The sequence below is a fragment of the Rhinolophus hipposideros genome (assembly GCF_964194185.1).
Source record: "Rhinolophus hipposideros genome assembly, chromosome: 20".
Taxonomy (NCBI): domain Eukaryota; kingdom Metazoa; phylum Chordata; class Mammalia; order Chiroptera; family Rhinolophidae; genus Rhinolophus; species Rhinolophus hipposideros.
The window spans coordinates 534,354-554,626 of NC_138066.1; the positions used below are offsets into that span (position 1 = coordinate 534,354).

The 20,273-nt window shown below is 50.5% G+C and overlaps 1 protein-coding gene across 10 annotated transcripts in view; it reads left to right on the forward strand.

Annotated features, from left to right (window-relative positions):
• MPRIP (myosin phosphatase Rho interacting protein) overlaps positions 1–20,273 on the forward strand; it is a 133,264-nt gene that overhangs the window by 13,458 nt on the left and 99,533 nt on the right. For all 10 annotated transcript variants that reach the window (XM_081029114.1, XM_081029118.1, XM_081029117.1 and 7 more), the window contains exons 2-3: positions 16,825–16,902; positions 18,728–18,793. In XM_081029114.1, coding sequence (XP_080885240.1) covers positions 16,825–16,902; positions 18,728–18,793 — 144 coding nt within the window. The remainder of the gene's footprint in view (positions 1–16,824; positions 16,903–18,727; positions 18,794–20,273) is intronic.

Consider the following 20,273-nt stretch of genomic DNA (forward strand, 5'->3'; position numbering starts at 1 on the left):
CACACACCCGAGGCCGCCCTCCCTCGGGGTGAGGCGTCAGACGTAGGGTGGACAGAGGGTGACGGGGCCACCCTGCATGAGACCTCCTTTCTCTGGCAGCTAGTACCTTGGGGACTGGCTCACCCTTACATCTTGCCACCAAGGGCTCTCTGAGGAATCATGAAGTGCTGGTAAGGCACACAGTGTGTGGTAGGGACCCCGTGTGAAAACGGAGGGGGTGGAGGTAGATTTTATGCTCCCGACTACACAGATGGGAGACTCGGCAAGGGAAGTCGCTTTGCTTTTCTGCTTCACCACTGCACTCTGTAGCGCTCAGAGGGAGGGGTCAGAGATGGAGATCGGGGCAGCGACAGGGCCGGCTGGGTCATGCATGGGGGCACTAGAGGCAGCTGAGGGTGAACAGGCTGGGGCAGGCAGTTCTCTTGGCTCTGCCACTGATTTACTCGTGGCCAGAAGGTGAGACGACCCTGGTCTTTCCATCTGTTCTCTGGGCAGTGCTGTATAACTTGCAAACCCCATCCTAATTCCTGACCTGGAGCTTGGTGTTCAGACACGAGTAAGAGGCATGGTGGTGGCCAGGTGGGCCGCCCCTCTCCCTGGAGATACAGGGTTGGGACTAGGGTCGGAAGTCAGGGTGGAGAGGGGCTTTGGATTCCTTGGTCTAGAAGTGATGGCTGAGTCCTGCTGCCTCTAAATGTGGACGGGAAGGAGATTCAAGGGAATCTTGGGGAAGTCTCAAGTGACACAATGGGATTTTTTATTTTATGTTTTGGGAAGCTTGGATCAACCTTCAGAATCTGCTCAGGAAAATTGCCTCTTCTCTTTGGGATTAAAATGTTCCTTGGGTCCTGGCCCTGGGATTTGGTAGCTGGACAGGAATTTTGATACCTTCAATGTTAAGAAGAGTCATGCCCCCATAGACTCGGGTCTTTTCGTTACTCCACTATTTCTGTTATGACTGTATTTTTTATGGCATCTGTTAAAACCTTTTCCCTGCTCCTTCCTTCCGTGCTCGTTGTTCCTGCCTCGTCAGCCGTCGGCGTCCTCATTGCCGGGGAAGTCTTGGTGAGAGGCCTGTGGAGGTTTCCTTTGGCAGGTTTTCAGCTCGAGCCGGGTCTGGGTCTGCTTATACGGAACCTGTCAGGACCCGCTTCCTTTCCAGCACCCTGTTTGAAAACAGTCACCAAACATGTACACAGATGTTACCTGTCACCACAAGGTAGAAACAACCCCGGATTCCAGCAAGTGGAGAAGGGTTAAACAAAAGGGTAGCCAGTCAGTGCAGGGGGGTATTATTGGCCATAAAAAGAATGAAATATTGACACACGCTGCAACATGCTTGAACCTTGAAAACATTATGCTAAATGACAAAGCCAACTGTTGCAAGAGACCCCATAGATCTGATTCCATTCATATGAAATGTCTGGAAGAGGCAACGCTGAGGAGACAGAAAGGAGGGCAATGATTGCCAGGGGCTGGCGGGGGGCGGGGGTCGGGGACAGAGGGTTTGGGAAGTGATAGCTACAGAGTACAGTTCCTCTGTGAGGCGATGAAATGTTCTAAAATTGATTGTTGTGGTGGATGCACAAATTATTGAATTATACAGTTTAAGTGGGTGAGTTGTATGGTAGGTCAGTCAGACCTCAAAAAAGTTACCGCAGAGATACCCCCAAACAGCTACAATCACCACCTCATTTTTGGTTTGTGCTTGTAATTCACATTTTGCCAAAGTGTTAGAGGTACGCCTCATTTTGTTGTGCTTCACAGATACTACGGTTTATTTACAAATTGAAGGTGTGTTGCAAGCCTGTATTTGCTCATTTAGTGTCTCTGTGTCACATTTGGGTAATTCTCACAATATTTCAAACATCATCATCCTCATCATCACGTTTGTATGGTGATCTGTGATCAGTGAGGTTACTGCTGTAATTGCTTCGGGCGCCATGAACTGTGTCCACATTAGACAGCCAACAGTGTGTGTGCTCTGACTGCTCCGCTGCCCGGCCATCCCGCCCGGCCCTCTCTCCCTCCTCGGGCCTCGCTATTCCCTGAGACACCGCAATATTGAAATTAGGCCAATGAATAACCCTACACAGGCCTCTAAGCATTCAGGTAAAAGAAGAGTCACATGCCTCTCACTTTAAATCCAAAGCTAGAAATGCTGAAGCTTAGTGAGAAAGGACTATTAAAGCCAAGACAGGCCGAAAGCTAGGCCTCTTGCGCCAAACAGTGGGCCAGTTGTGAATGCAAAGGAAAAGTTCTCGAAGGAAATTAAAAGTGCTACCCCAGTGAACACATGATAAGCAAGTGAAAAGGCCTTATTGCCGATATGGAGGAAGTTTTACTGGTCTGGATAGAAGATCGCACCAGCCACAACATTCCCTTAAGCCAACGCCTAATCCGGAGCAAGGCCCTAACTCTCTTCACTTCTGTGAAGGCTGAGAGGTGAGGACGCTGCAGAAGAAAAGTTGGAAGCTGGGTGTAAGGAAAGAAGGCGTCGCCATAACATAAAGGTGCAAGTGAAGCAGCCCGTGCTGATGGCGGAGCTGCCGCAAGTCTTCCAGGACGCCTAGCTAAGGTCAATAATGAAGGGGGCTACCGTAACCTCAGCTTCTCAGTGTAGATGAAACAGCTCCTATTGGAGGAGCTGCCGGCTAGGAGACGTAGCCAGAGAGGAGCAGTCGATGCCTGGCCTCAAAGCTTCGAAGGACAGGCTGACTCTCTTGTTAGGGGCTCATGCAGCTGGTGAGTCTACGTGGACGGCTCTGAGTGGTAGCTGAGCAGGACTAGAGCACCCAGGAGACCCCGCTGGGAATGTGCTTCCTGCTGGGAGGGCACCGGCCTCCACCTTCGGGAGTGGCTCAGTGTTGTGGTTAAGGCAGATGATGGGGCCAGGTGGCCTCGGGGCACACCCTCCGTAGCTGTGTGGCCTTAGGTCACTTAATCTTTCTGTGCACCTCAGTTTCCTTGTCTGTACAATGAAGGTATCAATGGTATATACTTCGTAGATTTGTTGTGAAGATTGAAGAGTGGCGTGAAGTACCTGGGGTCTCATTAACCATGGCTGTTAGTTCTGTTACCAGTGGGGAGCAGGACAAATGTGACAAGAGGAAATCCAGGGTCACTTTACACAGACTTCTTAGTGTGTGTCCTCTAGGCCACAGAACTGATGCTTTCTGCCAGCCTTGCTCACTCAGGAGGCACTGATCGTGTTGAGTCACTGGCACAGACTGTGGCACAATTATGAGCATCTTCGTATCGGCTGAGTGTTCTCTGCCGACTCCTGGGGGTAGGTGACAGGCCCCGGAAGCTCGTGTTAGCAGATGGTGCCCACATTGAGCAGTATAGTTTGGGTCCAGAACGGAACGGCCAGCAAGGTGGTATTCTTCGGGGCTTGAGAGACCCTGGATGAGTCTTAGAGAGGAGTTTCAGCACTCTCTGGTCCCTGTAGCATTGTGGGGACAAGTTTGTGTAAGATCTCTCGAGGGGCCTGCAGTGATGGCCAATGCTGATCGACCTGGCAGGTTTGTTCTAGAAGAAAAGTCCCAGCTTCTTGGGGCCCGTGGCCCTACTGGACCCGGTCAAGGTGCATGCCCACCTCCGCTGTGGGTCAGGCAGATGGGCCTGTGGCTCTAGGGACAGACTTCCCTCCTCGGTGTGCTTGGGCTTAGAGCTGTCTGGTCCTCTGGCTGTCCATCTGGGTGGTCTTGGCAGGGGTACGACCAGAGACTGGACTTTGACATTTGCTCACGTCTCCTTTTACTGACTTACATCGGAATGTCCCAGAAAAGATAGGTGACCTTGACGTCACCTATAATTTAGAAGCTTATAAAGGTGGCCAGACAGCTGCTACCCAGGCACTGTTTCTTCTTTTAGAACTGAAATTTGGAAAGTATTAAACAGTCTGTTTGCTATGGTTGTGGAAGCATTTCTACAGAGAAAGTCTTCTGGGGAAAAAAAATGGCAAAGAACCAACTCCGAAAGTATAGAAGACATAGAAGCCTGATTTACGCACATCCGTCCCGTGGTCTTTCAACAAACCTTCTACCACAGGGCCATTTGCCTCTACGTACTACTCAGGTGCAGCTCCCCAACCCGACCTTTGGCCTAGAAATCCTTGCCCGAGGAATCGCCCCAGAGCTGGGATACTGGTCCCTACGGACATGGATCCTTCTTCAGGACTGCATGGGACGTTTCCTCCTGAATGACTTTCATGGGGACAGTTCTGCTTGGAATTGAGGCATTCAGCCTGGCGTGAGGGCAGCCGTGTGGGGTTTGCATGCGCTGGCCTTACCCCCAATCAGGAGCCCTGGGCTCCGTCTGCAGGCCTGCCTGTCACACTGCTCTGGGACCCCCACACTCACCACGTCCACTGTGGGCTCACTCCCCTGAACACTGCCAGTTCCCCATCCCTGCCCCCAGTTTGGTTTGAGCTCCAGCTGTGTGCATAGACTTTGAGATGTTGTGACCCAGTGTGTGTTTGTGTGTGACGTAATTTTTTGAAAAAATGATATGGAAAGACCTGTATTCTCTATTATTGTAGATGATGAGATTCACAGAGAGAATGTGCTGGGCCACACGACTAAGTCATGGAACCAGGATTTGAACTTGGGCCTCCTGGTTCCCAGGCCAGGTCTTTACACTAAGTACTCATAGCTGTTAGGCGTGCCATTGGTGGACAGTGGAGTATTAGGTGCTATATGGGAGTATTACTTTACCAAAAGCAGTGATATTAAACAAAAAAATCCAGGACTTGTTCGTGATTCCAGCAGTCAACGTTTTCTTGTTGAGTCCCAATCTTTCTGCGTCCTGCTGCATTTTATAAACAGAGACCACACTCCCGCATCCTGCCCTTGTTGTTTGCTCACGGCTGGTCTGCACTAGACTGAGAGCCCTCAGGGGACGGGCTGTGCCCTTCTGTGGTGGCTGAAGCCTGAGGGCCTCCTGCTTTCGAGCAGCTCCGGGGAAGTTCTGCTGCACATGTCCAGTGGGTGCTGTCCCCCGGCTCTGCAGGGCGCTGGTTCCGTGGAGTCCTGGGGTCGCACTCTGGAGGCTTGCCTGAATTATTTATAATTAATGGCCGCGGAATGTTTTAGTGAGTTGATAAATTAGCATTCATTCACCGTTTCCTTGTTGGACATGGAGTTTCTCCCAGATCATGAGTGGAACTTTTTGCTTCTGTTATTTCTTTGGGCTCAGTTTCTGGCCGTGGCATGACTGGGGCGGGAGCATGGAGACGTCACCGTTCCTGCTGCATGTGGTCACACTGCTGCTCTGGGAGCGCCAGCTTTCCCACAGCGCGCCTGCTTTTGGTCTTTGCCAGCGTGGCACGCGTGGTGGTTTGCTGGGTCGGCTTTAGAGAAGGGAGACGTGAAGCTGAAGTTCCGCCATCTGCTGGCTCTTCAGCCGCCGGGAGCTGGGGCCCTGGGGACTTGGGAGCCCCGTGTGAGCCATTCAGAGGTGTGGGCCGGGTCGCCCAGGTCGTGGCTGGGAAGGCCTTCCCCCCAGTATTTGGCCAGTGGTTAGGGAGCAGCTCAGTTCTCAGCTGGGTGGTAGTGACGCAGTGTGTCCACTGAGTCATTCCTGTGAATGAATGAATCATTTCGTCACCAGAGCCCTGCTTTGTACTGGGCATCTCACTAGACGAAGGCGAGATTCCTCCCCACGGGAGCTAAGGTGTTGGAAAAGGAGCCCCTGGATGGCTTGCGGGAGGGGAAGGGTGCGGTGGGACGTGGGAGGGTGAGCAGGGAGCTGCCAGCAGGAGGGGCAAAGATCCCTGCACCCCGAGAACTGCTAGTGCACAGCCGAGGCCTGAAACGTACTTCTCGCTCCCCTGGGAGGTGGGAGTGTGACAGCAGTTCAGAGATGGAGGAGGCCCGGTGTCCTGGATTTACGGCCGCAGCAGCCACGGTACCGTCTTCGTAAACAGTTGGCTTTGAGTTGGTTACCATTTGTGAAGGGACTGCTGGACTCTGAGCGGCCTGCGGAGGGGACAGTGAATCGCCCTCTTCCATGGGGTAGAAGGTGATTGTACGTGGAGGTGAGCTCTGGAAGGTGAGGGCGCCGCAGATGGTGGAGGGGCTTCAGGATGATGCGATTATACCAGGGGGTGGGAAGGGTGGGACCCTTTTGCATTGATGGTTTTGGGTCTCCCCTCTTTAGTACTGGATCGTGTGACGTGTCTGGTTGCCTGTCTCAATGCCACATGCTCTGAGGCTGTGTGAACCCAAGGGGACAGGAAAAGTGCGGTTAGCCACCTGTTAGAATCTGGCACTGGCTCCCCCGTCTCTGCTGTTTAGACCACAGACAGGCCACATGGAGCTGAGAGCCCAGGTTGCGATTGGGTGGCTGGGTGCAGAGGCCTGTGTGCTTCTGGGCAGCACCCGTGTGGCAGCTGGACAAGGCCCGCGGCCCGCCCGCCCGGCCTGCGTGGCCTGCGCCCACACAGCTGGGCAACTTGATGCGATCCAGGTGGGCCCGAGGCGGCGGAGGCGCTGGGCAGGAGGAGCTCCCTGCGGGCCGGTGGGCAGGCCCGACAGAGGCATGCGCGTGTGCCTGCGCGTGGCCTCTGGGAGAAGCCGCCGGAAGGGCCAGGAGAGCGCACGCCGCGCAGCCCCGCCTGGGCACGACCCCAGCGGACTGCAGTGGCTGGCTCTGGGGCGGGGGCAGGTGGCCTTCCAGTGTTACCTGTGTGTGGCTGAAGGGAGCATCCGCGAAGTTACAAGTTTGATTTTTTTTTTAAATTAAACTTTTTAACTTTGAGATGATCGTAGCTTCCCACGCAGTGTAAGAAGGGGTCCATGGCGAGCCCGTGTATCCGTCCGTCACCCGGGTTCCCACAGTGGTAACTTCTTGTAAAATGACATCCAGTGTCACAGCCAGGACAGTGACATCGGTGCAGACAAGCTGCGGGCCCCTCCACCGTGGCAGGAGCCCTCCCTCCGCTCCTGCCTCCTCACCCCAGGCAGCCCCGATCTGTTCTCCATTTCTATGGATTCCACCGCTCAGGAATGAATCACACGACGTGTAACCTTTGGGGACTGGCTTTCTTCCCTCGGCACAGTCCGTTGGTGGTTCGTCCAGGTTGGCTTATCGGGGGTCTGTTCCTTTGTATGGCTGACGGGTGTCCCGTGGGGTCATGTACTCAGCCCGTGAAGGACGGCGGCGCTTCCAGGTTTGGGCGCTTACAGTAAAGCTGCTGTGACCACTGTGTGCAGTTTTCTGTGAGTGGAAGCTTTCGTTTTTCTGGAATAATTACCCAGGATTGCAAGTTGCTGGATTGCATGGCAGTTGCGTGTTTCGTTTTTTAGGAAACAGCTAAACTATTTTCCAGAGTGGCGTACCATTTTACGTTCCCCCCAGCACTGTGTGACTTATGCAGTTGACTCTTGAGCAATTCCGGGGTTAGGGTCGCTAACCCCCAGTGCAGTCGAAAATCCACATATAACTTTGACTCCCCCGAAACTCAGTTGTTCTTCCGTATCCGTGGGGCATTGGTTCTAAGACACCCTCACCCCACCCTGTGGACACCGTCATTCGAGGCTGCTCAAGTCCCCTGTGGAAAAGAGCGGAGGTCAGTGCATGCGGCTGGCCCGGCGCAGCCCAGGACGCCCACCTGCGGGCTGAACGTGTTCGTGGGACACGTCTTCGTAGAAGTGGACCTGCGCAGTTCAAAGCTGTGTTGTTCAACGGTCAACTGTACTTCACAGCCTTGCCGGCATTTGGTGGTGTCACCATGTTTCTTGTGTGTGTGTTTTAATTTAAGTCATTCTGATACGTGTGTAGTAATATCTTCTGTTGTTTTAATTTGCCTCATGGCTGATGATGTGAACATCTTTTCATGTGCTTATTTGCCTTGTGTATATTCTCACATCCAGTGATGTAAAATACCTTTTCATGTCTTTTGCCTGGGTTCTAATTGGATCTTTTTTTTTTACTATTAAGTTTGGAGAGGTCTTTATATAGTCTAGATACTAATTCTTTGTTAGATACAGTAGTACCTCGGTTTTCGAACGTCTCCGTTGACGAACATTTCGGTTTACGAACGCCGTACACCGGGAAGTAAATGCTTGGGTTTTCGAACACGCCTCGGAAGTCGAACATGCCACGCGGCCTCCGCTGAGCGCAAGACCCCGAGGCCCAGCGGTCGGCTGCTTGCGAACGTTTCGGAGCTCGAGCGGTCTTCCGGAACGCGCTACGCATGGATTACGTTTGAAAACCGAGGTACCACTGTGTTTGGTGTGCAGCTATTTTATTCCACTCGGTGGCTTATCTTTGCACCTTCGTAAGAGGCTCTTTTGTGGAGCCAAAGTTTTTAATGAAGTCTAATTTTCTAATTTAAGTTTATATTCCATTTTGAGTTAATTTTTGTATAAGATTGAGGTTTACGTATTTACCTTTTGCTCGTGGATGCTCCAGCGCTGTTGTTGAAAGACTCTCCCTCCTCCATTTAGTTGCTTTAGCACCTTTGTCAAAAATGAAGTTGGGCATATTTGTGTGGGTCTATTTCTGGGTTCTCTCGTCTGTTGCTGTGATCTGACGTGTTTAACCTCCACTAATACCACGCAGTCTTGATTACTGCGGGTATATAATAAAGCTTGTAATCGGGTAGGTGGATTCCTCCCTCTTCATTCTTCTTTTTTAATTTTAAAAAAACTATTCTAGTTCTTTTGCCCTTCCATATGCATTTTAGAATAATCTGGTCTGTGTCTACAAAATCTCTTGCTGAGCTTTGGTAGTAATTGCATTAAACCTGTATATCAATCTGGGGAGAATTAACATTTTAGAATCTTAGTCTATGAACACAATATGTCTATCTACTTATTTAGATCTTTGATTTCTTTCATCAGCATTGTGTAGTTTTCAGCATACAAATCCTGTGCATGCTTTGTTAGGTTTACACCTAAGTTTTTAATTTTTAAAAAGCAATTGTAAATGGTTTTATATTTTTAATTTTGGTGTCCACATAGTCATTGCTAGTATATAGAAATATAATTGATTTTTGTATACCAATCTTATATCCCGCAACCTTGTGGAACTCACTAGTTCTAGGTGTTTTTTTCTATAGATTCCTTGTGATTTTCTATGTAGACTGTATGTCATCTGTAAATATTTTATTTCTTCTTTCTGATCTGTGTGCCTTCTTTTTCCTTTCCTTGCCTCATTGCACTGGCTAAAAATTCTAGCACAGTGTTGAATAAGAGTTTAGAGAATGGGCATCGTTGCCTAGTTCCTGATCTTAGAGGGGAAACATTTAGTCTTTCACCTCTGCTCTTTTCTAATCTAAGCATTTTAGTGCTGTAGCATTCCCTCTCAGGACTGCTTTAGTTGTTTCCCACAAATTCTGATGTGTTCTTATTATCTTTTGTAATTTCCTTTGACCCATGAATTATTTAGAAGCGTATTGTTTCGTTTCCAAATATTTGGAGATTTTCCTGTTATCTTATTGATACCTCATTTGATTTCATTGTGGTCGGAGAATGTACTCCATGGTTTCAGTTCCTTGAATCTGTTGAGGTTTGTTTTATAACCCAGGATATGATGTATCATAGAACATGTTCTGTGGGCGCTTACAAACGTGTGTGTGAGGAGGTATTCTGCTGTTGTTTGGTGGCCGGTTCAACAGAACTATCTGCTGGGTTCTGTTGGTTGATGGTTTTGTTGATTTCTTTTGTATCGTTGTTGATTTTCTGTCAACCGTATTTCCCCGAAAATAAGACCTAGCCAGACCATCAGCTCTAATGCGTCCTTTTGGAGCAAAAATTAATATAAGACTCGATCTTATTTTTATATAATGTAAGACCAGGTATACTATACTATATGATATATGATATGATACCGGATCTTATATTAATTTTTGCTCCAAAAGACACGTTACAGCTGATGGTCTGGCTAGGTCTTATTTTGGGGGAAACATGGTAGTTATTCTGTCAGTTGTTGAGAGAGGGGTGTTGAAGTCTTCAACTATAATTGTGGATTTCTTTATTTCTCCTTTCAGTTCTATCTGTTTTTGCTTCATATTACTTTGTAGCTTTGTTGTTTGGTGCATATACAATACATTTAAGATTGCTTTGTCTTCTTAGTGAATTGACCCTTTTATTATATAATGTTCCTTTCTGACTCGGGTCATTTTATTTGAAGTTTGCTTTATCTGATGCTCATACAGCAACTCTGTCCTCCTCTGATTAATATTTGCATAATGTATCTTTTCCATTCTTTTACTTTCAACCTGCCTGTGAGTTTCTTATAGGTACTATATAGTTGGATCATTGTTTAAAGAGCCACTGTCAGTCTGTCTTTAATTGGTGTATTTAGACCATTTACATTTAGTATAATTATTCATATGTTAAGTCATACTTATTTTTTGTGTCCGTTTGTTCTCTTTGATTTTTATTTATCTTCCTGCTTGAACTTTTTTTTCAGAATTTCATTTTTTTATGATAAATTTGATGACTTATTTTAAATGATTTTTTTAGTAAGTAAAGGATTTTTAGTGCTTCTCTAGGCATTATATTATATGTATGTGTGTATATGTTACATTACATATGTACTATATATCAAATATGTATTACATATATATTATATATATATATACATATATATATATGTATATATATATAAATTGTCACAGTCTACTGGTGGTATCACTTGATCAGATCAGTTGAACGGAGTTCCTCCCTTTACACCCCTTTGTCCTTTCCTATGCGATATCGTAAGTATTTCCTCTATGTAATTTAGAACCACATTAGACAATGTTATAATTATTGCTTCAATTGTCAGACATAATCTAGAAAACTCAAGGGAAGGAAAGCCTGATATCATGTAATTTTGCTCAGTGTTCTTGCTTCCTTTATTATGATCCAAGTTTTCTTTTATCATTTCTGTTTAAAAAACTAATTTTAGCCACTTCTTTACGATAGGTCTGCAAACAAATTCTCTTAGTTTTCCTTCATCTGAGAATGTCTCGATTTCCCTTTTTTTTCCAAAGGATATTTCAGTGGGTTTCTGGGTTGACAGTTGTTTTCTTTCAGCACCTGAAAAATGCTGTGCCACTTTCCTCAGGCTTTCGTGGTTCCTGATTAGAAATCCACTGTTATTATATTTGTTTTTTTCTATCCATAGTTGTTGTTTTTGTCTGGCTGCTTTCAAGAGTTTTTCTCTGTCTTTACTTTTCAGAAATTTCATTTTGGTGTGTCTTGGTGTGGATTTCTTTGGATTTTCCCTTTGGATCACTCAGTTTCTTGAATTCATAGATTGCCACTCTTGCCAGATTTGGGGAGTTTTCGGCCATTCTTTCTCTAAGTGCTTTTTCTGTTGCTCCATCCTTCCTTCCTTCCTTCCCTCCCTCCCTCCCTCCCTCCCTCCCTCCCTCCCTCCCTCCTTCCTGCCTTCCTGCCTTCCTGCCTTCCTGCCTGCCTTCCTGCCTTCCTGCCTTCCTGCTGATGACACAAATGTTAGACCTTTTGTTATAGTCCCACAGGTCTCTAAGACTCTGTTCTTCTCTTATTTGTTTTTTCAGTCTCTTTTCTGGTTGGGTACTTTCCATTGTTTTCTCTTCCAGTTTACTGATTCTTCCCTTGGTTCCCATCATTCTGCTGTTGAGCCCATCTATGGAGCTTTTTATTTCAGTCATTGTATTTTTCAGTTTCAGAAATTCCATTTGGTTCTTACATCTCCTGTTTCTTTACTGAGGCTTTCTGTGTTTTCATTTATTCCAAATACGTTCATAATTTCTGTTGCAGCATTTTAGTATGGCTGCTTTAAAATTGTCATCAGGTAATTCTGACATGTCTACCTGGTGTTGGCTTCTGTCAAATGTCTTTGCTCATTCAGTTTGCAACTTTCCTGGTTCTTGGTATGACAGTGATTTTTCAACTGAAACCTGGACATTTTCGTGTTGTGTTAGGTGACCCTGGATTGTGTTTGACCCTTCTCTTTCAGTTGGCTTTTTCCTGGCACTGCTTCAACCGGGGAAGGGGAGTCACTGCCTTTTACTTTCGGGTGACGGTGGAAGCCCAGTCTCCCTGCTGGGCCTCTGTTGACACCTCAGGCAGGAGACTTTGTGACTGGGGGGGGGTGCAGCGGGGGTTCAGCTCCCCACGTATCCTCCTTTGACACTGCCCCAGCTGGGAGAGGGAGAAGCCTTGTTACTGCTGGGTGGGGGTGAAAGTCCCAGCTCCATACCTGACCTCCCTGGAAGGAATGCTGGGGTGCCTCTCAGCTGGCATGGTGGCAGTGGGGGTGGGGCTGCGTGTTTTCTGTGGTGTCTGGGTGGAGTGGGGTGGTTATTGTCTAAGAGTTCTCTGTCTTGACAGGCTGTCCCTTCTCTGGCTCTTTGGCTGGAGAGAGCAGGCTCTTCTTTGGGGGTATTTCTGTGTGTGCCCACTGGCATTTCCAGGTTCCTGCGCCTCCAGTCTCTGATCTGGGACAATGAGGCGAAAAGAAAACCCAGAGCATGTACCTCTGTGTCATTTCTTGGGTCCCGAGGTCCCCAGCCCATCTGCCTTCTTCCTTCCACCTTTCAGAGTCTCCTTGGATTTGGCTTATATACAATGTCCAGGGTTTTATTTATACTAAAGAAGAATAGGGAAAATTATATCTACCCTATCTTCCAGGAAGCCGAAGTTTCAGGGAAGCATTTTTGGAAGGGCGTTGGGTTGAGGAGCCCACCCAGACCACCAGTGCCTCTGCTTTAGCGGGTCTGACGGAAGGCGGAGGTGACTTGGCCAGAAAGCAGGCGGGGAGCCTCCACGCGGGACTTTCACGTGAGGTCTCGGCCAGTGCGCTCTGTCCAGGGGAGCCTGCTGCAGACAGAGCTCAGCCCCATCCTTTGGGTCCTCGTAACCCAGCTTGGATCCTTAGTGGGGACAACAGATTCCTGCGTCTTCTGCATCCCCCACGCCCCCAAAGGGAGGAAAACCCCGGCCAGAAAACCATGAAACTAGCATACCACTCAGAGTTTCTAGAGCACACTCCCGTGCCAGCTGTCCTGGGTTGTCTGTCTCTCAGTCTGCTGTTCAGGTTGTCACGGGGTCTCAGGAAGACGCCTCTCGGGGTGAGGCCCCCACAGAAGGGAGGATTGAGAGGGAGGACCCCCTGCTGCCTTACACAACTACTCGTGAGCCTCTAGTCCTGTGGGATGGGACAGCGGCTCTGCTGGGCGCTTCTGGCCTTACCGACGTGGCTGGGCCTGCTGTCGGCATTTTTAGGTAGTGTGAGAGGTAGTGGGAGAAGCTGCCGCACTTCCTGGGCGGGGGGCCGGGTGAGGACCACAGCTTCTCCCGGGAGGAGGGAGCTCTGAGGGGAACATCCTGGTGCGTTTTGGGCGTGTGGACAGGATTAGAGCGTGATGTTCTCAGTGAGAGGCGCTGAAGAGTTTGCAGGAGGGAAGCAGCATGAGCCGCTTTGCACCGTGAAACGCGGCCCCACGCTTTAGCTGTGCCTATGCCCAGAGGCTCCTGTCCCCCCGCCCCGCCCCGCGCCTGTGTGTGTAGGGGTCCTCACCTCTGTCACGGTCCTTCCTGCTCCCCTATTTGCTCACCTGGTGGCAGCGCTGTCCCCCAGCAACCGGAGTTGCATGGTGGACACTGGAGGTTCTGCTCATCCAGCCGTAGGCATCGAGTCAGCCCTTTAGGTGCGTCTTGCTGTGCCCCCAGCTCTCTCAGGCCTGTGCCCTCTGCCTCTTGCTTCCCCTCTGGCCTCTGTCTGGCACATTCCACCTCCCTTCCTGCAAACCAATGGACTGGGTTATTGCCCTTTGACCCTTTGTCTCTGTCTCTTTGAATGAAGTTGCCAAAATCTCACTGGGGGGAGCATTCACTTAAACATGCAGTGACCTCCCTCGCTTCCCGACCCCAACCCAGACATGGTTTCCTTAGGTGTGGGAGAGGAGTCATCAGTTTGCCATCCCTTCTGACTGTGAACCCATTAAAATAGGAGCAATTTCTTATTTATCTCTGCTTTCCCATTGTCTGACACACGGCTTGGTAAATGAGTCTTTTAGCAGCTTTCTTGAGATAACGATCGTACAGCGTACAGTTGACCCATTTAAAGGGTATCCTTTGATGATTTTCGGTGTATTTCCAGAGGCATGCAACCATCACCAATATCAGTTTTAGGACGTTTTCATTATCCCAAAAAGAAACCCTGTAGCCCTTAGCTGTCACCCCCAGTCCTTGCGTCCTCTGGCCCTAGGCCACCACGAAGCCTTCTGTCACCGTGGATTTGCCTTGGTGAAGGCTCTTGATGGAATGTTACTGGCTTCCCAGCCTGATCCTCCCTCCAGAGCACTTGTTTCTTGCTCTGTGCCCTCCATTGGCCAGGCTTTCCCACCTTTCAGGACAACCTGTGCACCTGAAAGGGTCCCCTTTGGGGTGATCTGCAGAAGGAAGCTATGGCCAAGCAGGTGGGTTCTGGCAGGCTCCCTGGTGGACAGCACACGGGCCGCGCACGCAGTGGCTGAGCAGACGTGTGTTGAGTGACTAACGACGCCGATGGACGGGAGTGAGGTCTCGTGCCGGTCCCTCAGTGCTCCCACTGCCCCTTTTAGGAAGGTCAGGTAGATACAGCTGATAATGTGCAGTCGCCCCAAAGCCCTGCGGCCAGAGACGGGGAGGGTGGCGTTCAGTCAAAGCTAGACAGAAATGGAGGAGACGTGACCGTGGTCTAACTGGGTTTCGCAGGTCGGCTGAGAGGCGAAGTGGGGAGTCACCTGGCCCAGGATACCTGCCCCAGCGCCGACCTCTCCATCCAGTGTGCAGGCCTCATGGGGTCTGCCAAGTGTGCACAGCCCTGAGGGTGCGGGAGAGTGCTCGCCTGCCTGGGCAACGGCTGGGCGCCGCTGCTGTTTGCTGAGAAAACAGACCTCTACTCTCTTGGCTTCTGCTTTCCCGGGCAGAATTTCATGCCACATACCCAGGTCAGGGCCCTCCTGGGTTGTGTCCCTCTCACCCCTGGTTCCCTGCCAGCACCCACTCCTGTGTTTCCTCAAAGCCAGCCTCTGCCTTCCTTCAGCAGACTCCGTACCCAAAGCCCTCTTACCTTCTCTGTTCACGTTCTCAGGGAAAGCCATGCTTCTCCTGGGGGCCTTACGGACCCCATAGAAGCGAGAAAAGAGTGTTCTTGGCTCACTCGGATGCTGTGTGTCCTCTAGCAAGTGATCGTCCCTCTCTGAGTCACAGATTCCAAAGCTGTCAAGTGAGCTTGTTTGATAGAGCCTCCCGGTTTGGAGAGTGTTAAATAAAAACCGTGTTAGGAGGATCCCTAGACTTACTCAGAGAACAGTCCTTGTGTGTAAACAGCAGGCAGAGGGTTGGGTTTAATTTGTGTTACTGCCCTCCAAGAGTAGTGGACAGATGGCCTGGTTGTGGCCTTTCCAAGCCTTTCCCACCAGCCAGTGTCTGCATCTTTTAGCTCACGTTGAGCGCCTACTGCCAGGGTCTCGGCTGAGGGGGTTTCTTTGAATATGAAAATACACATGTAATAATAGCTAACATTTGTTAAGCACTTAGAGACCAAGCTCTACGCTCCGCGTTTTCTTCCTCATAGAATTTTTTTGCGATATAATTCACGTTCCATAAAATTCACCCTTTTGAAGTGTACAATTCAGTGGCTTTTAGCATATTCACAAGGTCATGTAGCCATCTCCACTGTCTAATTCCAGACGATTTTCATCACCCCATAAAGAGAAACCCCATACCTGTTAGAAGTCATTCCCCATTCTCACTTCCTTGGTGCCCTGGCAACCACTAGTGTGCCTTCTGTTTCCGTGGCCGTACCTGTTCTGCACATGTCACGTAAGTGGAATCACACGGTGTGTGGTCTGTCTTCTCTCCCTCAGCACAGTGGCTTCAAGGCTCTGGGGGAGGGGGCATCACTTTGTGAGGGTGTGAATATCTAACTCACATGTTGCTTTGTACACCTGAAACTAAGAAAAAGTCTTCAAGGTTCATCCCTGTCGCAGCGTGTGGCGGTACTTCATGGCTTTTTACTGCTGTTCCGCAGCCCATTGTGTGGCTCAGCGCAGCGGTTTCCCTGCTCATCAGCTGATGGGCATTGGGGTTGTTTCTGCCCTTTGGTGATTGTGAATAGTGCTGCTGTGAACATTCATGCGCAGGGTTTTTTTGGAGCACTGCTTTCCGTTTTCTTGGGTGTACAAACCTAGGAGTGAATTTCTGGATGGTACGGAACTCAGGGTTTAACCTTTGCAGGAGCTGCCAGGCTGTTTCCCACAGCGGCTGTTGTGCTGTTGTAACTGCTTATCTCTAATCAGTTTTCACGTAAGTGTCATGAGATGTAGATACGGTTATTATCCATCCCCACCTTTCAGAGGGGAGGCTTGAAACTGAGGGTTTTCAGACGGTCAGTGACTTGGTGATTCTTGGGCCAGCACTAGCTGCCATCACTAAGCAGTGTCTCTTCTCCGTCGGGAAGAGGGTTTTTGACTCTTGTTCACCTGGTATGCCCAGCGCCTGGCACACGTGCGCTCACATGGTTACTGAAGGAAACGCCGTTTTCCCTCTTGGTGGCTCGGTCAGGAAGTTGAGGGAAGCGTCTGTTTTTAGGGGTTCCTGTGCTCTGCAGCTTCTCAGGTTCCCACTGGGTTTTGTGTCCCACTCTCTATACCAGATGCCAACATCTCCATGGAGCATTTTGATCTCAAAACGTCTGTTTTGGAGCCTTGGCCTGTGCCTGGGGAGTGAGATGTGTGGAGTGTGCTAAGCAGAGGGGACTTCTGTTTCCAGCAGGAGCTTGTCATTCACTTGACTGTGGAGCCTGTTCTCTCTCTGGTCCAAGGCCACTGACACCTGCCCTTTTCTCCTCCAGGCAAAGCCTATTTATGGCGGCTGGCTGCTCCTGGCTCCAGACGGGACCGACTTTGACAACCCAGTGCATCGCTCTCGGGTAAGAGGATCAGAGGGGACTCCCGGGAGGGACGGCAGGGGCCCCTCTCAGGGCACAGTGATGGTGAAGAGGGACCCGGGGAGTTGACAGTGGCTCCTGGAATGGCAGGATCCGCAGAGAATCCCCACTGGGCAAACCCATAGACCCACAGGAAAAGTCTCAATGACACTAGTGAAACTTGGTGATCCCTTCAGAATGAAAAGCGCTCACACGCCTGGCCCATGGGTCAGCTTGACTCTAGAAATAGTTCAGTGGAAAAGGTAAGAGGGCAGTTCAGCAAATGTTTGCATTGTGCCACTTAGGCTTCCAGTTCCTCCGTGCCAGGGCCCTGCCTCCTCCTGCAGCTCCCGCCTTCCCTCTTTTCTTCAGTTTTCCTCTCTCCCTCCCTCCCTCCCCAGCGAGGGGCTCAGCAAATAAGTGCTAGTGAAGGGAGGAAGTCCTCGGGGGCCAACTGCTTTTGCTCCTTCTGTCCTGGGCACCCCAGCCCAGGGCGGGTCCCGCTGTGCACAGGCTGCTGGGGCAGCCGGAAGGTCAGAGCCGCCGGTCCTTGACCAGTGGCTTCGCCCCTTAGAATTTGACTCCAGTTAAAACACTGTTTTCCACACTCTGTTTTCCGGGTGCTGCCACTCGTACCCTGTACATTAGCCCGGCTGAGCTCTGTTCTTGTGCCCTGCTCCCCTGGAGAGCCTCTGACCCCCTTTTGCTCTCTGCTGCCCCCAGCCTGAATGTACACTCTGGGGTGGGGGTCATGGTGTCCCACAGACCTCACTGTGTCTGGGTTATTTGGGATTCCTTCTAGAATGGGTTTTGTCTTTAAGGACGACAAACAGGAGCCTTGGAAATATTTCTCGGTGAGAGTTTCCACCTGAACACCCAGCGTGGAACCAGTCTCCTAGGGGTCCTCCTTGTAAGACCATCCCAGTGTCCTGTCCCTTCCGCCTGCTGTAACCAGGGAGCAGGGCCCTTCTGTTTATATTCAGGTCATACAGAATTGCCGTTCCCAGCTTCTCATGGGAAAATCATTAGAAACCGGATCGTTCTGGCCCAAAGCAAAGAGACATGACAGTTTAGTTAGTTCCTGGGGCCCTGTTGCCAATAACAGGGTGAATTTTGTTGGGCTTTCTGAAATGTTGAAGATAGGTCATGGGTGCTCATGAGGAAAGCACGTCCCCTCGTGGTCCTTTATTCCGCTGTCAGTGCCATTGAGCCCCCTCGTTCCCAGCGCCGGGACACCCCCTAGACATCGGGGTCGCTCCCCCTGATCTTACTCCTCTTCGTTTTGGTTTTTGTTATGCTCACTTCCCAGTGCATACTAGAGCCTGCCTGTCTTTTCCCGTCTCCCATTCCCTATGGACCATCGGAACAACCTACGATAGCAGTTTCCTAGGTTTCTTCCGAGGTGGGGAATCAGTGCTTGGCATTCTCAGGTTGTTCCACGTCATGTCAGGTAATTCATCAAATCAGTATGGACACATACTATGTGAATGTCACCTCGTGTGCCCAGCTCTGTGCTGGGTGCGTAAAGAATACAAAGAACTGCCTAAGACATCTCCGCCCCTCAGGAGCTTGCCAGTTACGGTAACCCAGCCTCTCCGGAGATCTCAGTACCGGTAACCCGTGTGCAGACACACTGCTGGTTTGGGCCTCTCCCTGGCCCAAACACATCACTGTTCGTCCAGCCTGGGGTCCCGCTTTTCCTGCCAGCTGCTCCCGGAATGGAAGCTGTGGAGCCAGCGTTGTTTAGCTACAGGGCTGTTAGCCACACGGCCCGGCAGGTGGAGATGGGCCAGAACCCTCCTAAAGCCCGCTCTGTGCTCCTTTGCAGAAATGGCAGCGGCGGTTCTTCATCCTCTACGAGCACGGCCTCCTGCGTTACGCCCTGGATGAGATGGTGAGTGTCCCCTTCCGCTGCTCGCTGGCCCAGCCGTCAGCTGTATCCGCGTCTGTGAGCACAGCAGCTGTGTGCTCTCACTTGGGCTTCCATCGGGGAGTCTGCAGTTTGGGAAGAACTTGCGGCAGCTGGGAGAGAGGACCCTTAAAACCCAGACCTTTGGTTTGAGGAGCCTTCAGTCGTCATGGGCGAGAGTACGTGGCGAGGGAGGAAGTCACTTCTATTGGAGGCTGACGGGAGTAGGGCTTAGCCAGAGCTGCTAGTTAGAAGTAGGACAGGCTGTGGGTCCTGGGGGCAGACGGGAGCGGGCCGTGGGCGTGCGTGTGGAAGGTGAGCACACATGCATGCGTGTGCTGTAGTCCCAGGACTGTCCCACCTTCCATTGTTGTCATTGGTCCTGCTCATCCCATCGATCTGAGGCCTCCTGGTCATGGGGTCATTGTTCCTGTGGTCACTGAGCCAGGGCATCCGGGCTCCTTCCTGCCCCGCCACCCCAGTCCGCTTCCTGCTTCTCGAGCTGGATGTGTATTTATTGCTTGTGGTCCAGAGGCAAACCTGAAAACCAGCCAGGTAGACTGTTCTGGCTTTTCTTTCTCCACCCATTATGTCTCTTGACTATTTGTCTAAAAGAGATTGTTCTCTCCTAACTGAATTCCTAGCTTTATAAAGGATTGAAGAGGGAAGGTTTGAGTACCTTTTCCTGTTCTACTTCAGTGTGTGTGCACGTTCGTGTGGGCAGCATTTTAACTTGGGGCTGTCCTGGAAACTCTAGTCCCACGTGTAAAGTGGGTTGACCCCCTCCTACCCAGAGTTCATTGCTTTGCTGCAGGGGCGAGATCAGGTCCTGGGAATGTGAGCAGGGACGACTGTCTCCCCAGGGACCTCGCGACTGGACCCCTGAATTTTAGGGTGGCTGTTACAGCTCACAGGTGAATTGGCCGTAAGTGGGTCCATTTTCACATGTGGGTCCTTCCCTTTGTGTTGTGCTGCTTTCCGTGTTTTGTTTCTGGGATGAATTAATGGGTGTGATATCCAGGTGTGGAATTAACAAGTACGATACTTAGTGCGATATTGACGATCACCTCATTGGTTCCTTCTTAGAAAGTATTTTCTTCCATGTCATTCTTTCCGTGAGCGTGTTTTTACAGCGCGGATGGGCCACAGTGGGCTGTGGCCATGAAAACATCTGTGGCCCAGAGTAGTCTCAGGTGCCTGGATTGGAGGCGTCAGTGGGTGGTGGGACGCGCTAGAGGTGGGATCAAGGGAACTGATTCGCTTGGATACTCGTTTCCTTTGAGGACCGGCAGCGGGCCCGAGGCAGGCCCGGCGCTGCTCCTGTGCGTCTGACTCGGCTGTCGCGTGAGCAGTAGCCCTGGGCCGGGAGCTGCGCTGCTCCGAGCCTTGAGGTTTACGTGGTCGTCCCTTGCCTGGCTGACCGGTTCTGCCACCCCCAGAGACTCACACGACAGGAGGAGCCGCG